At 43.6% G+C, this 17,768-nt stretch overlaps 1 protein-coding gene across 13 annotated transcripts in view; it reads left to right on the top strand.

Annotated features, from left to right (window-relative positions):
* Window positions 1-17,768, top strand: part of sh3pxd2aa (SH3 and PX domains 2Aa) — a 169,641-nt gene that overhangs the window by 131,013 nt on the left and 20,860 nt on the right. For all 13 annotated transcript variants that reach the window (XM_061829127.1, XM_061829123.1, XM_061829122.1 and 10 more), the window contains 2 exons: window positions 4,120-4,233; window positions 7,623-7,706. In XM_061829127.1, coding sequence (XP_061685111.1) covers window positions 4,120-4,233; window positions 7,623-7,706 — 198 coding nt within the window. The remainder of the gene's footprint in view (window positions 1-4,119; window positions 4,234-7,622; window positions 7,707-17,768) is intronic.

The raw sequence follows: 17,768 nt of genomic DNA, 5'->3' as shown, positions 1-17,768 counted from the left end.
ATCTTTTGTTACGTTCTGAGAGAAGGACTCCATTACGTCGTCGGACGCGGATGTCTGGAATGTTCGGGAGGATAGCTGTCGACCGGAGCTTCTTACTACCACTTACTACCGCTGCTGCTTTTCTACAAGTACACAAGTACACGGACGCTGGACTGTCTTCTGCCTTTCGTTTTTTGGACTTATCTGGAACATTCGTCTACATCGAACATTGGCTGGAAATAACATTTGTCCATTTGGAACATTTGTTCGACTTTTGTGACTATACATTATTTAGCTAGTTAGCTCGTGTTACACGCTACTTCTTGTTCTTTTCCTTTCGGCTTGTCCCGTTAGGGGTCACCACAGCGTGTCAGCTTTATATTTATTTCTTAGCCTATCTTCTGCATCTTCCTGTCTAACCCCAACTGCCCTCATGTCTTCCCTCACCACATCCATAAACCTTCTTTTTGGTCTTCCTCTCGCTCTTTTGCCTGGCAGCTCCATCCTCAGCACCCTTCCACCGATATACTCACTCTCTCGCCTCTGAACATGTCCAAACCATCGAAGTCTGCTCTCTCGAATCTTGTCTCCAAAACATCCAACTTTGGGTGTACCTCTAATGAGCTCATTTCTAATCCTATCCAACCTGCTCACTCCGAGCGAGAACCTCAACATCTTCATTTCTGCTACCTCCAGTTCTGCTTCCTGTTGTTTCTTCAGTGCCACCGTCTCTAATCCGTACATCATGGATGGATCACTTCATCCCTCACCACTGTTTTGTAAACTTTGCCCTTCGTCCTAGCAGAGACTCTTCTGTCACATAAACACCAGACACCTTCCGCCAGCTGTTCCAACCTGCTTGGACCCGTTTCTTTACTTCCTTACCACACTCTCCATTGCTCTGTATTGTAAGTATTTGAAGTCGTCCACCCTCGCTATCTCTTCTCCCTGTAGCCTCACTCTTCCCCCTCTACTTTTCTCATTCACGCACATATATTCTGTTTTACTTCGGCTAATCTTCATTCCTCTCCTTTCCAGTGCATGTCTCCATCTTTCTAATTGTTCCTCTGCTTGCTCCCTGCTTTCACTGCATATCACAATATCATCTGCGAACATCATGGTCCAAGGGGATTCCAGTCTAACCTCATCTGTCAGCCTATCCATTACCACTGCAAACAGAAGGGGCTCTGAGCTGATCCCTGATGCAGTCCCACCTCCACCTTAAATACTTCTGTCACAAATAAGGCACACCTCACCATTGTTCTGCTGCCATCATACATGTCCTGTACATAACTTCATTGTGTGGCTTATCAACTTTATTCCTCTATAATTCCCACAGCTCTGAACATCGCCTTTGTTCTTAAAAATGGGAACTATAACACTTTTCCTCCATTCTTCAGGCATCTTTTCGCCCGCTAGTATTTTGTTGAATAAGTTGGTCAAAAACTCCACAGCCATCTCTCCAAATTGCTACCGTACCTCCACCGGTATGTCATCAGGACCAACTGCCTTTCCATTTTTCATCCTTTGTAGTGCCTTTCTGACTTCCCCTTTACTAATCATTGCCACTTCCTGGTCCTTCACACTTGCCTCTTCAACTCTTCCTTCTCTCTCAGTTTCTTCATTCATCAACTTCTCAATGTATTCTTTCCATCTACTTAGCACATTACTGGCACCGGTCAACATATTTCCATCGTTATCCTTAATCACCTTTACTTCCTGCACATCCTTCCCATCTCTATCCCTCTGTCTGGACAACCTGTAGAGATCCTTTTCTCCTTCTTTCATGTCCAACCTGGTGTACATGTCTTCATATGCCTCTTGTTTAGCCTTTGCCACCTCTACCTTTGCCCTACGTCGCATCTTGATGTACTCCTTTCGCCTCTCCTCAGTCAGTCCTCTCAATGTCCCACTTGTTCTTCACTAATCTCTTTCCTTGTATGACTCCTTGTATTTTGGGGTTCCACCACCAAGTCTCCTTCTCCCCTTTCCTACCAGAAGACACACCAATTACTCTCCTACCTGTCTCTCTGATCACCTTGGCTGTTGTCGTACAGTCTTCCGGGAGCTAATGCTGTCCATCAAGAGTCTGTCTCACCTCTTTCCGAAACGCCGCATAACATTCTTCCTTTCTCAGCTCCCACCACATGGTTCTCTGCTCTAGCTTTGTCTTCTTAATCTTCCTGCCCACCACCAGAGTCATCCTACACACCACCATCCTATGCTGTCGAGCTACACTATCCCCTACCACTACTTTACAGTCAGTAATCTCCTTCAGATTACATCGTCTGCACAAAATATAATCCACCTGCGTGCTTCTACCTCCGCTCTTGTACGTCATTATATGTTCTTCCCTCTTCTGGAAATAAGTGTTCACTACAGCCATCTTCATTCTTTTTGCAAAGTCCACCACCATCTGTCCCTCAAAGTTCCTTTCCTGGATGCCGTATTTACCCATCACTTCTTCATCGCCCCTGTTTCCTTTACCAATATGTCTATTACAATCTGCACCAATCACAACTCTCTCGTTGTCTGGGATGCTCACAACTACTTCATCGAGTTCCTTACAGAATTTCTCTTTCAATTTTAGGTCACATCCTACCTGTGGGGCATAGCCGCTAACCACATTATACATAACACCCTCAATTTCAAATTTTACTCGCATCTCTCGATCTGATACTCTTTTCACCTCCAAGACATTCTTAGCCAGCTCTTCCTTTAAAATAATCCCTACTCCATTTCTCTTCCCATCTACTCCATGGTAGAATAATTTAAACCCTGCTCCTAAACTTCTAGCCTTACTACCTTTCCACCTGCTCTCTTGGATGCACAGTGTATCAACCTTGCTCCTAATCATCATGTCAACCAACTCCTGAGCTTTTCCTGTAATAGTCCCAACATTTAAAGTCCCTACACTCAGTTTTAGGGTCTGTGCATTCCTCTTTTTCTTCTGACAACGGATCCGGTTTCATCCTCTTCTTTGTCTTCGACCCACAGTAGCTGAATTTCCACCGACGCCCTGCAGGTTAACTGTGCCGGGGGCGGGCATTGTTAACCCGAGCCACGACCGTTCGGGTATGGGATTCTTTAAATGAATGCTTATATTTGTTTGGCACAGTTTTTACACCGGATGCCCTTACTGACGCAACCCTCTACATTTCGGACCGGCCTACAGATTGCACTGGTTTGTGCCCCCATAGGGCTGCATTTTACATGCTACTAAACTGTCTTTTTACTTCTATTTTGTGTTAGTTTGTTATTGTTTTGTGTTGTATTGTATTGTGTGTAATTAAATTGTCTTAAACGCAATACTAATGCTTTGTTATATTTTGCTTGTTTAACCAAGGCAATTTATTCTAAATTCACACAAAACATAGGGTATAAACTGTGTGACAAATTAGTCCCAAAAACACAGAAATTAGTATGTTTTTTTTACCTCCCCACCAAAAAAAAAAAAAAAAATCTCATCCCAACGAAAAATCTGTGGACTGTGTGGGGTTGAAGAAGAACCCGGAAATGACGTATTTTGCAAACAGCTGCAGAGTCAAATGTATTTACCTCTTGTACAGGTGTGAAACTAGCTGGTTTTCTGGCATTAGTCAAAATGCCAACTCGTTGTGTTGCTGGGTTTTGCTAAAATACTCGGGAGGATGAATTCACTCTTCACATGTTTCCAAAAGACCCGATTCGTTGTGAAAAATGGATTTCACAGGTGCAGAGTACAAGAGCTTTGTGGGTTCCAAATGACAGGTAGGTGTGTATTAAAAAAATAAAAAAAAAAAAAAAAAAAAAAAAAGAGTTGGCGGGGACTAATTTGTCTCACACTTTGTAGCATATGTTGTGTGTGAATTCAGAATAAATCCCCTTGGTCAAACCAACAAAATATAACAATGATCTTGTTTTGCGTTTAAGACAATTTAATCACACACAATACAATGCAACACAAAACAATAACAAAATACAAGTACAAAGATAGTTTAATAGCTTGTAATACGAGCTAACTGGCCAAATGACGTATTGTCACCAAAGTCGAACGCATGTTTCAAATAGGCGAATGTTATTTCCAGGGAATGTTCGTAATGGAGTCCTTCTCTATTCTAGACTCTCATCAATTTGTTTTGTTGATTCATTTCTTTCAAGGTTGGTGGTTTGTCAGCACAGCAGAGGAGCAGGGCTGGGTGCCTGCCACATACCTTGATTCCCAAAGTGGAACCAGAGACGATTTGGATTTAGGTACTTCCAGGACAGGAGAGGGTATGTTCAGCAAAACAAATGCAACACTATTAGTCCAATAAATGGAAAAAAAGTGGTTCAGTCTGCATTGTGCAAAATACATTACATTATTTCACGAGCTCTGACTGATACACAAGACACAAAAAGACAAACATTACTAAATGTTAATGTGCAATCACAGCAACACTTCCAGATACACATTAGGATCATTGCAAACTACAACAGTTGCATCATAGTGAAATGACTCCAGACCTCCACAAAATTGGTTTTCACAGTTTTCAGCACATGTAAATGCCTTTTAACTCCCCTGGGGAAGCAACAACTCTTGCAGGAGCCTCGTTTTTGTGTGATCTTATCCTCCTTAAATCTTTAGACCCACGGGTGGATGGTGGTTTGCATCACTGTCATATCCCTGTTCTTGCTCTGAAACCAAGGAAAATAATTCTCTATATCTGACACGCAAACACACGAGTAGGCACACTTGTATGTGCAGCGATGGATTTGAAACGTGAATAGTTTTTAATACATTGTCTGTGGATATGTATACAGTATATGTAATAAACGTTAACGTGCAATTACTATAGATAACTGTATCTATCAGATTTATTTGCATTAAAGTCAACTGTTTTACTCGCAGAGCAATTCTAGTCATATTTCTTAATTTTGCTATAGTGAAATGAAAGTAAATATGCTGAGTAAATAATGACATTGATTATCTTTAGCATTTGGGTTGATAATTTAGACAATTGAGAAGTAATAGGAAATACCATCATTTTCAATGTTGTTTTCCTTGCTTGTATACTCCCTATGCTTAGTTTGAAGTTTTTGTTTTATATATATAAAAACTGAATATACTGATGTTTATCGAAAATGCAGACAGACACGAACCTGGGTGAAAACCCCAGGAGAACAATACTGAGACAGTCTAAAGGTATTTGAACACAAGTAACAGCAACATTTTTAGATTGGCGTGGGGACAGCACAATTAAAGTGTTTCTATCGAACCTATTAGTGGTTGGACACAATATCACATGCATGTTAATCAACTGCTGTATGGAGATGCGTAGCCAGCATATTGGAGAAGGGTGAGACCTGCCCCACCCCACCACCAAGGCAATTAGCCGAGTCATCCAGGCTGTCTAGCAGGGAAGCCAACCAGTGGGACACCACAGACCACCCAGGGCACAGATCCAAGGAGGTCCTGAGCCTGACCTAAGCGCCCCGACTAGTCCCAAGCAAAGGGGCACAGGCACTGGAACACCCTCCACCACCAACCCAACCAACACTGCCACCACCCCCATAAAACCTGGAGAGCATGAGAGCTACCAACAGGGCCTAATGCAGGAGCCAATCGGCGTGATAGCCCACTGAAGCTAGCCCATGTTAAGCACTGGTCGTGAGTAGGGATGGGCATCAAAACTCAAGAACCGACCAGTACTGGGACCAACGCCCCGGCCCCCCAGAATCACGCAAACCAAAACCCCACACAGCACAGTACGCCCATCTTGAAGAAGTATGGGTGAAAAGACAACGAAGAACCAGTGAAAAACAACAAATGTTTATGAAAACCAATGAAGAATGCACATGAGGGCACCCCCGTGCCCAACAGCAGCGAATAAATAAAAGTGCACACCAACTCAGGTCCTCCCCTCGACTCACTGCCCTACAGATTTTAATGCCGCACACCATTTAGGTGGGTATTGATACACAGGACTGTCAGTCGGAGATCTGGCAGTCATAGTAATGGGGGGAGGTAGGTTCTCACTTAGCTGCATGGCAGTGCTCCTCAGGCTGGCCTCCCTCGGGGTGGATGACTGCTTACCATTGGGGCTCCCCTCTCATGACACGTGAGTGCTCCCTGGGTTCCCCCCCTTATTTTTCCCCTTTCAGGTGCCCTATCTGCCCTCCTTTCTAACAGACAAGGGACATTCTCTTGTCGTTGGGATGAGTGGGGACTGGATGCATCACTGGCCCTGCAGGCGGGTGGGTGGCAAGGAGGTGGGTTGGGTTGTGTGCACCCCCAAAACAAAATGTCACAAGCTCCAATGAAGAAGCTGACCCCAGGGCACCCTGGATGAGATAATGAATATGCCTAATGTGCGGAGTATGTATGGTGTGTGAAGTAAAAGGCTGGACTAATGCAGCTAAGACCACAGAGATTTGGGAGGGAAGCAAGCCCGGAGATTGGCCGAATCAGAGCGACCCCAAAAAAGTCCTCATGGCTCAAATAAAGGGTGTCCAAACTACAAACATCCACCCTCCCAAGCAGTCGGTAGCACAAACAAAAATGAAGATTCGACAAAGAGCTCCCCACAACTAGCACCAACATCAAATTCACAAACCAAAAAGCAATATGTCCATGGAAACAATCTAACAGCCGCCAATCAATGTCTCAGCCAAAAGCTAAATCCAGCATCAGCAAAACAGCCACCCGTGACTCTCCCACCACACCAAATATTCCACACCTGCAAGCTTCAACCCAACCACCCACTCCAAGATGATATACATCCATCCCGAAGGGCACACATCGGAAGCCAGCACCCCAACACAAAAAACAGCCGCAGCACCGGTGACCTTCCTGCCTGCTCCAATGAACAGAACCAAATGCCACTAAATGCTGACTCCCACACGACCACCTCTAATGAAGCATAAGACGAGTGCCCACAACACCACGAGTTAACACCCCCGTGAACGCAATCCCAACCCACTATGACACAAAGGCACCGCTGTGAAGCACGAGTCCCCCACCCCACTGCCGTCCAACCATTCAACGGAGAGCTGACCCATGAAGACCTGCGCAATGCAGGCCAAGGCCCGGAGCTCACCAAACACTGCAAAAGCCAATCCCCCGCACAACACAATACCACCCCAAGCGCTGTACTAAGGGAACCAGACACCAACCTCAACAAAGTCAAGATACACCCCCGGATGCCACTGTCAGATACAAGCACACCCCCGCGCAAGCTTCCCACCACAGTCTTCTTGGCAGGCAAAATGGGATGGACGTAAGATATGACTGGGGAAACAGGATGAGCGAATTTGGTTGTTTTTTTCAAATTGTCAGATTGTTTTCATTAGAAGTAGGTTGAGTTGTTTTTGTTTTTTGAGGCCAAAACTGACAGACTAACAGGGTGGATTGTGATATTAGGGACACAAACTACATTGTATTAAAAAAAAAAAAACCTGTTTCCATTGATGTAAATATATATATAAATTTTAGCTACTTTAAATATAACCAACAACAAAGGTGCTATATTCTATTTGCTGTACACTTAAACTGGATGCACATTTCTGTTTATAACCTCCTGATTTGCTGGCACATAATGTGCCTTTGAAATGCTAACATATTTCTTGTTTTTCCTTACTCACACCTTTTGGTTGCTCATCATGATCATCATCCTCACCATCAGTAACTAAAAGACGCAAGGCCCATCTGAAGAGGCTGGATCGACGCTGGACACTCGGGGGTATTGTCAACCGCCAACACAGTAGAGGTGAATTTCAAGCTCAAGTGTTGTCAAACGGATGATTTTTGGTATATTATTAATGAAAAACCCACAGCCAATATGGTCCCATGTGTTTTTTCACCACAAAACATGATTTTAACGTATACAGCTTTTTGTAACTCCCGCCATGAAAATCCTGTTAGGGATTTGTTTTCGAGAAGAAGCAGGAAGTGACATACAAGACAGAGGCGCCCCCTAGTGAACTCGTTTGTTTTCATTAGTTTTACCTGTGGGAAGGTAGCTCGTTGTTCCTTCGTGTTAGCCAAAATGCCGGGTCAGTGCATTGCTGGACATTGCTTGAACACTCGGGAGAATGGAATTACCTTTCATAAGTTTGAAAGAGACCCTGTTCGTTGTGAAAAATGGATTGCACGGGTGCAGAGGATGAGAGCTTCGTGGGTTCCAAATAACAGGTAGGTGTGTATACAGCTCCAAAAAAAATTGTTTGGGGTGGACCACGTAATCGGTCTCTCTCATAACGTAGCAAAAGATCCGCATATGAAATGTGTTGATGTGCGCATACAGCTACTAAAAAAATAATAGTATGGGGCGGACCACGTAATCGGTCTCTCTCATAACGTAACAAAAGATCCGCGTATGAAATGTGTCGATGTGCGCGTCGCCCAGCCAACAATGTCTCGATAGTATTCATCGGGTACTGCGGCGACTTTGAACATACCCCTAAAAGCACCATAGCTAGGCTCCACCTCCTCCTTATATGCTACCACGGACGCCAAAACTCAGCCACACCGGCTGAGGCGCCACGTTCGGCGGTCACAGCTTCTGCGAAGGCGGTGCGTCGGGTTTTGCGACGGGGGCGGCTCTGAAGAGCCCAGCCGAGAATGCGTTACTCAGTCGCGTGTGCGCATAAGCTCGACTGTGACGAAAGCAGCACTGCTCGGCTCTGTCATAAGCCACACTGGCCGGCTGCGATGAGCCGCGATGGCTCATCTCCGCCGCGGGAGTGGATCGGACGGGATGTGGTTGGGCTGTGATCAGATATCATCTGAATATGGCTCGAAACAATAGTGTAATATCTCCCTGAGGACTCGAAACAATAGTGTAATATTGCCCCGGTAACTTCACTCAGTTGTGTGGTGTTGTCCTTTTTGAAAAGAACTTCGGTGTCAGAACGGGCGTCGGAAAAATGCGAATATATCTGTTGTTCGGCTTCCATAGTAGCAGGCACTGCACCTTTTCAACGGCGGAAGTGACGATGACGTCAAGGACAGACGCGACTAATATGCCGACCACTTGGATGTCAAGGGACACTTAATTGCGCAACTTTGTGCATGGATGACGCACTCTCCGCTCCATTTTTTTTTTTTCGTATAGACATTGAAATGAATTCTGTTATATGTATTTTTCATTACAATATCTATTTTAGAATGTTTATAAGGATGACACCCCGGCTTTAAAGACACAGCTGACCCCTCACAAGCTTCACATTGGCAATACTTCACATTGACTGCTACACTGAACTGTCTAAATACATTGAATACACGACTAAGACATCTTTCCATCGATTTTTGCTTTGGGTTGCGGGTGTGCTGGAGTTTATTACAGCCGACTTTGGGCAAGAGGCAGGATTCACCCTGGAATTATTGCCATATCGGCAATCACTCCTAAGGCACATATTGACAAATAAACATTCACACTCACATTCACACCTATGGACAGTTAAGATTGAACCTAATATGCACACTTTTGGAATGTGAGAGGATGTCTTTGGTACACAATCAAAACCTATGCAAGCACAAGGAGAACTTCATATCGGAGAGTCTGATCTGAAATTGAAAGTACGTGGTATACAAAAGTCAAAATGTCTTCTAAGACATAGAGAATACTCCAGTTGCGAGCAATTCAATGCATTGAGAATGAAATGACCTGGATGACAGACTATTCATGTGCATGTTTCTGAGGTACAAATTATAATTTGTTACCTTGCCCATGTTTTGGGATATCTCCAGTGCTGCGTTTGAGGCAATGCTATTGTCTGGAAATATTGTATTTACATTTTTTTACTACCAGGTGATACGGTGGAGCAGCTGTAGAGCATTGGCCTCACAGTTCTGAGGACCATGGTTCAAATCCTGGCCCCGCCTGTGTGGAGCTTGTATGTTCTTCCCGTGCCTGCATGGGTTTTCTCTGGGCACTCTAGTTTCTTCCCACATCCCAAAAGCATGCATTAATTGGAGACTCTAAATTGCCCCTAGGTGTGATTTTGTGTGCAACTGTTGTTGTCTCTGTGTGTGGCTGGCAACCAGTGCAGGGTGTACCCTGCCTACTACCCGATGACAACTGGTTCCAGGACTCCTGCTACCCTTGTGAGGATAATCAGCTTAAAAAATGGATGGATGTATTCCACCACCAACAGGGATGCCCAGATTTCTCTCTCCCCAGCCACTTGAGCCAGGTCTTCCAGGTGGATCCCGAGGTGTTCCTAGGCCACCGGAGGGACGTAGTCTCTTCAGCGTGTCCTGTGTCAGCCCCAGGGTCCCTTTCTGGTTGGACGTACCCAGAACACCTCAACAGGAAGGCGTCCAGGAGAAATCTGAATCAAATGCCCCAGCCACCTCATCTGGCTTAGCTCAATGCGGAGAATCGGTGGCTCTACTCTGAGCGCCTCCCAGCTGACCAAGCTATCTCAAAGGGAGAGCCCGGACACCCTGTGGAAGAAACTCGCTTGTATACAGGATCTTGTTCTTTTGGTTACAAGCCACAGGTCGAGACGAGAGACAAGGGTAGCAACGTACATTGACAGTAACTTGAGACCTTTGCTTTTTGTCTGAGCTCCTTCTTTACCACAATTGACAGTACCAAGTCTGCATCACTCCACCGATGATCTGCCTGTCGATCTCCTGTTCCGTTCTTCCCTCACTCGTGAACAAAACCCCAAGATACTTGGACTCCTCTACTTGGGGGAGAATCTCATCCTTGACCTGGAGAGGCCACAGCACCCTTTTCTGATTCATCCCAACTACTTCACACTCAGCTGTGAACAGCTCCAGTGAGACTAGGAGATCATGGCTTGATGAAACCAACGGAACGTCATTTGCAAAAAGCAGAGATGCAATACTGAGGCTACCAAACCAGACCCCATCTCCTTCTCAGCTGTGCCAACACATTCTCTTCATAAAAGTTCTGACTAGAATTGGTGACAAGTGACAGCCTCCAGTCCAACCCTCACCAGAGACTAGTCTAACTTACTGCCGGGAATGGAGACCAAACTTTGACACCATTTGTACAGGGACCAAACAGAGGGTTCACTACCCCACACTCCTCCAGCACCCTTCATAGAACTATCTGCGGTACACAGTCGAGTTCCTTCTCCAAGTCACAAAACACATACAGATTGGTTAGGCAAACTCTCATACACATACACCCTCGAAGACCCTGCCGAGGGTGTAGAGCTGGTCCACTCTTCGACAGCCAGGACAAAAACCACATTGCTCCTCCTGAATCTGAGATTCGACTTCCTGATAGACTCTCCTCTCCAGCACTTGTGAATAGACCTTACCAGGAAGGCTGAGGAGTGTGATCCCCTTGTCATTGGAACACACCTTCCAGTCCCCCTTAAAAAGGGGAACCCGAGGGTATCTGACCCCAGTCTGCCAATCCAGAGATCCTGTCCTCGTCTTCCACATGATCTTGCAGAGGCATGTCAAATGACGTTCTTGGGGTCATGGAAACAAAACAAAAACATTAAAAAAATCTGAATTTTTTTAATGGTTTCGATGCAAAGAGCTTTGGGAAAAAAGTTCTTATAGGAAGGTTTGAATATCTATATACAGTACGTAAAACCAGACCTGAACAAGTGAATCATGAACAGAATGGTGAATTCGGAACTCAACTTGCAGATTCAATCACATAGACTTCATCCAACCTTTAAGAACCTTTAAGAAGTACAAGTCATTTTGTTAGCAATCATCACCGAGAGTAAGACAAACACTAAGTTTTTTTCTTGAATATTGAATGTTCTCCCACCTTTTCCAAGTTTTATGCAATTTATATATTAATTCAGTCTACTTTCATTCGCTTAGCATGGTGCATGCAATGGTGCAATTTCATGTTTTGGGAGACTCTACTAACAACTTTCAGTGTGTATCCTTTTGCCTTTGACAGTAAGTGTGTTATGGTTATCAGCTCTTGATGAACTAAAAAAATTGACTGACAAAAAAAAAATCACAATCTCATCATATACAGTGAAGAAAATAAGTATATGAACAACCTGCTGTATTGCAAGTTTTCCCACTTAGAAATCATGGAGGGGTCTGAAATGTTTATCATAGGTGCATGTCCACTGTGAGAGAGATAATCTAAAAAGAAAAATCCAGAAATCCCAATGTATGATTTTTTTTTTTAAGGAATTATTTGTGTGATACAACTAAATACATAAGTATTTGAACACCTGAGAAAACCATTGTTAATATTTGGTAGCCTTTGTTTGCAATTACAGAGGTCAAACATTTCTTGTAGTTGTTCACCAGGTTTGCACACACTGCAGGAGGGATTTTGGCCCACTCCTCCACATAGATCCTCTCTAGATCTGACAGGTTTCTGGGCTGTCACTGACAAACACGGCGTTTCAGCTCCCTCCAAAGATTTTCTGTTGGGTTTCGGTCTGGAGACTGGTTAGGCCACGCGGTCATCCTCTCCTTTATACAGTGCAGTTGTCCTGTGCCATGTACAGAAAAACACCCCCAAAGCATGATGCTAAAACTCCCATGCTTCAAAGTAAGGATGGTGGTCTTGGGATGGAAATCATCATTCGTCTTCCTCCAAACACAGTTAGTGGAATTATGACCAAAAAGTTCAATTTTGGTCTCATCTGACCACAAAGCTTTCTCCCAGGACTCCTCTTTATCATCCAAATGGTCATTGGCAAACTTAAGATGGGTCTTGACATGCGCTGGTTTAAGCAGGGGAACCTTCCGTGCCATGCATGATTTCAAACCAGGATGTCTTAATGTATTACCAACAGTCACCTTGGAAACGGTGGTCCCCGCTCTTTTCAGGTCATTGACCAAGTCCTGTCGTGTAGTCCTGGGCTGATTCCTCACCTTTCTAAGGATCATTGAGACCCCACGAGGTGATATCTTGCATGGGGCTCCACTCCGATTGAGATTGACCGTCATGTTGACCTTCTTCCATTTTCTAAAGATTGCTCCAACAGTGGACCTTTTTTACCTACCTGCTTGGCAATTTCTCTGTAGCCCTTTCCACCTGTGTGGAGTTGTACAATTTTGTCTCTGGTGTCTTGACCTTGACCTTGGCCATGTTACAAGTTTGAGTCTTACTGATTGTATGAGGTGGACAGGTGTCTTTATGCAGCTAACGACCTCAGACAGGTGCATCTGATTCAGGATAATCCATGGACTGGCGCTGGACTTTTAGACTAACAGTTCTTTGAGGGTCAGAAATCTATCTGATATGCAGGTGTTCAAATACTTATTTGCCGCTGTATCACCCAAATAAATTGTTAAAAAAAATCATACATTCTGATTTCTGGATTGGATTATCTCTCTCACAGTGGACATGCACCTTCGATTAAAATTTCAGACCCCTCCATGGTTTCTAAGTGGGAGAACTTGCAATATCGCAATACTTATTTTCTTCACTGTATAAAAAGGAGTCGAAGAAGCATAAATTTATTTACTGTAGTCCCACTTTGACACTGCTAAATTGCAATTTAAATGGCATTCAGACTTGAGAGACTAACAAATATCCATATTCGCAACATTTTTAACAGTTATGCTTCAGATTTGAAATTTGTAGTACTGCAAGGAATTGTCAGGTTTGATTCTCGTTTGAAATCAATTTCCCAATATCATTGTTTAATTTATGCTGCAACTGTATACTACATCCTATTAATAATATAACAATTACAAAAAAGTAGATACTGTATTGAGAAATAAATATTACTTGTGATGGATTTCTAGACTAGTTCATCTGAAAATCTTTTAATGGGGTTGAGGTCAGAGGTTTTTGTGAAGATAAAAAATAACATAATAATTATATTATTATTATAATTGTTGTTATAATATATTATAATTATTATATATTACAAATTTAATAATGTCATATAAATAATAATCATAAATAATAAATAAAATAAAATAAAATAAAATCACTAAAATCCCAATTTAAAAACTGACTTGTGTTCAGTGCTGTGAAAAGATATTTCCCCCCTTGTGATTTCAGTTTATCTATTTTTTGCATATCAATCTCACACAAAAGTTTCAAATCCATCCATCCATTTTCTGAGCCGCATATCCTTGCAACAGTCATGGGAGTGCTGGAACCTATCCTAGCTATCATCGGGCAGGAGGGGGGGTACACATTGAACTGGTTACGAGCCAATAACACAGCACATACAGACAGACACCAGTCACACCTCAGGGCTATTCAGTCTCCAATTAATTGATGTTTTTCGGATGTGGGAAGAAACCGGAGTGCCCAGAGAAAAGTATCTTCAAAAGTATTCTCTATTCAGGTCATGTATTTTAAACAGTCAGGTCAAACTAAGATGAATTTACTATAATTAAAGTACTTTGTCATTAAATTACTTCACAAACGCCAACATTTTAGAGCAAATGTACAACCATTAGTGCTAGCTTGCTAGGCTACATAATGTTTTGTTTTGCTTGCGAGCTGTATCATATTAAAAGTAGGTGGACAAACCAAGTAAAATTTGAATTAAAAGTCCTCTCTCATGCACCAATGACCACCCGTACACTTGGGTTAGGTTTCACAATTTCATGCTTTTAATACACAAGGCAAATTGTTGTTGTCTTTGCCATGGTAACAAGTGTATCCGGTCACATTGAGTTGACAAGATAAAGCCCATTGAAGGTAAAAGATGGAATTCAGTGGTATCGTGAACGAGAAAATTCATCTTGTAGCCTGATCCACGCATTGTGTTTTCTGTCTCACAATGCCATGTTTTTTTTAATAACTATTGATTGTCTATATACAGTACTATGTGAATAGACACGAGACAGGGCTAAAAATAAATCTGTGAATTTTGACATTAAAGCTGATTCACATAAAATCCTATATGTTGGCCAATACCAGTCAAACCGACCAGATTGATGTAAACTCTATTCTTCATCGGAGGAATACAGAGGGTCATTAGTCTCTCACTAATGCCAGTTGGTGTTTCAGAGACCCCTGGTAGAAGTATGTTTTTGATGGCCAGACCCACACCATACAGATGTTGACTTAACTCAAGGTTAACCCAACTAGATGAACATTTACACCATACCCTCTTCTGTTAAGAGAGCCCAAATCTTGAGGCCTGGTAATGTGGGTGAGCTGGAGACTATCCCAGATGACTTAAGGCAAGAGACAGCCTACACCCTGAACTGCTCACCAGCCAATCGAAGGGTACATATAGACAAAGAACCAGCCACATCTACCTTTTTACCTACAGACAATTTAGCGTATTCATTTAACTGAGACTATGCTTTTTGAATGTGAGTGGAGAATAAAAAACAAAAGAAAAACAAAAGAAAGTTCAACCACAGAATTCAAACTGTATTCATACTTCAATGTACCCTGTGTTAAAGTGAAGCGTGAAGATGCTTTGTCAAAATATATATATATATAATCCAGTCAATGCAAGGAAAGAATATTGCCAACAGGCACTCAAATATCCCTTATTTCTTCTTTATTTCTCACCCTTTTCCTCTTTTTGTATCATCATAAAATAGCTAGAGAAGACAGGATCATCTGTTTCTATTTTGAAAATTGTGGTATGTTGTTTGTTGCTCTATAAAAATAATCCAGTATATTACATGTGCTGCCGTAAAACATTGTTCATAAGAACACCAAGGGCCACAGTTTTTCCGTTGCAGTGAGTTATGATGTGAGCGAAGGTCAATCGGCACGTGTTGTTGTGACTCACAGACTATAATTTGTAAGCAGCTGTCCAGTTCAGTCATATTTGGCCGCTTCACTCAGAGTGTGACATTGGTCTTTGACTAAATAGGCATACCCACCACAGTTGCAATACAGTGGTGCTACTTACGAATGTCTCTAGTAATGAAAATTTTGAAACACCTCCTCGGAAAAATATTGTCTCTACTTATGAAAGGAAAAAAATGGGCATTGGATTCACAGCCCCCAAATTCCACTGAACATAAACATCCTGGATTATGGTTTGTGTGGCGCGATAGAGGTGCTCTCCCATTCGCTATCATCGTAGGAGCTTCCTGGAATCCCATTGGCTAGGAGGAACATAAATTTTTACCCATGATGCACTTCCGTTATCTTGATTTTTGTGGCACGATAGAGCTGCTCTCCCATCGACTATCGCCATAGCATTTAACTGGTCTCCCATTGACTAGGAGGGACGCCAATCTTTACCCATGATGCTTTTTGTTTACCATGGACACTTGACTGTCACTGAATCACGCTAGCGCTGTCACACACTAGCACACATTGGCAAAGTACAACTTTTTCATCTGTTTTTTGTTAAAGTTTATTCATCTTTATTCACCATGGCCCGAAGAAACTATGGTGGAATTAAGTGGTGTGCCTGCATAGGTTCGTACATATGTTTTCTCTCAGCTGTCAATGTTTCTTTCCTCCTTCATCCCCTATGATGCCTTTTGCTTGTCACTCACACTTCTCTTCGCATAGTTGCCCAACGCCAAAGGTAAATGAACATAATTTTCTTTACATAGTGTACTTGGAATGCTTAGTTTTGGTGGGGGCGAGGGGAGCTTGGAATGGATTAGGCTATTTACATGTAAAATGGGCTTCTACTTACGAAAAATTCACACTCTAAAATGACTTTTGGAACAGATTAATTTCGTAAGTAGAGGTACCACGATATTCACATTATTGATACAGGCTTGAATGGTATCTGGGTGTGTCCACATGAAGTTCGGCCTCTACACCAAGTTCCATCTTTGGGGCCCACTGCTACTCTGATGCCACCTACAGTTTAGCCTGTGACCTGAGAGAGACTCGCCCCTATGGAGAGTACTTGCAGGGGTCTATGAGGGCTTCCATACTTTAATTTGAAATCAGCTTACCCAATTCATGGAACTTGGCTTGCATGTACAGCGGCTGAACTATTTAACACGTCAAGATTTTTCTCACTAAATGAACTTCTTCTTCTTTTCTTTTAGGCTTATCCCATTAGGGGTCACTACAGCGTGTCATCCTAGATAAACGCATATTTGTTTGGCACAGTTTTATGCCGGATGCCCTTCCTGACGCAACCCCTCTGCATCTAGGGTGCAATTGACCTGAAAATTACACAATGTGTCACGACCCATCGGAACGGAGGTAGGACCCAAATGCAGGACTCGGGAGATGCAAGGTAGTTCGGGGAAAAACGTTTATTATTAGAAGGTCAGGGATTGGGCAGGCAGTCAGGTGCAGCAGTGGTAGTTGGGATGTTGGGCGTAGAGAGCAGGTCAGCGGGCAGGCAGGAGTCTGTACACGAGAGAACGATCAAGGAAGTCAGAAGTGTCAAAGGAGTCAGGCTTATGGGGTCGGTCGGAGAACAGGCGAAGGTTGGTACAAACGGTTGTCGATCAGGGATACGAAAGTGCTGGAACGGGACATGAACCTCAACGATCTGGCGGAGCACCGGTCGTCATCGGGGTCTTATATATACAGGGGATAATCAACCCGCATGAGGCACAGATGTGTGCCTCCCAATTACCGCAGCCGCGCGGGCACCCGCACAGCCCGTGCTAGAGCGGCAGGATCATGACAGTACCCCCCCTCTAAGGCACGGCTCCCTAAACGAAACAAACACAGAGACAATTAACACATCCAGGGGCGGGCGGAAAGGGGTCCGGAGGAGGCCACACACATCCAGGCCACCAAATGCGAGGCGTCCGGGTGGACAGGTCGGTAGGACGACCCAGACGCCAAGCACTAGGATCCCCACGGGGCGATTTGGGTGTACGACCTTGGTGAGGAACCAAACGACAAAGCAGGAACCAGACCAAGGCATGCCACTGCTCCGGACGAGGACCTCCCACGATGTGGTTGTGAGACGACCAGGGATTGGTCGCAACTGAGGCT

This window comes from Syngnathoides biaculeatus, chromosome 9 (assembly GCF_019802595.1).
Source record: "Syngnathoides biaculeatus isolate LvHL_M chromosome 9, ASM1980259v1, whole genome shotgun sequence".
Taxonomy (NCBI): domain Eukaryota; kingdom Metazoa; phylum Chordata; class Actinopteri; order Syngnathiformes; family Syngnathidae; genus Syngnathoides; species Syngnathoides biaculeatus.
The sequence above is the reverse complement of the archived record's forward strand: the minus strand, read 5'-3'. Positions and strand labels throughout refer to the sequence as shown.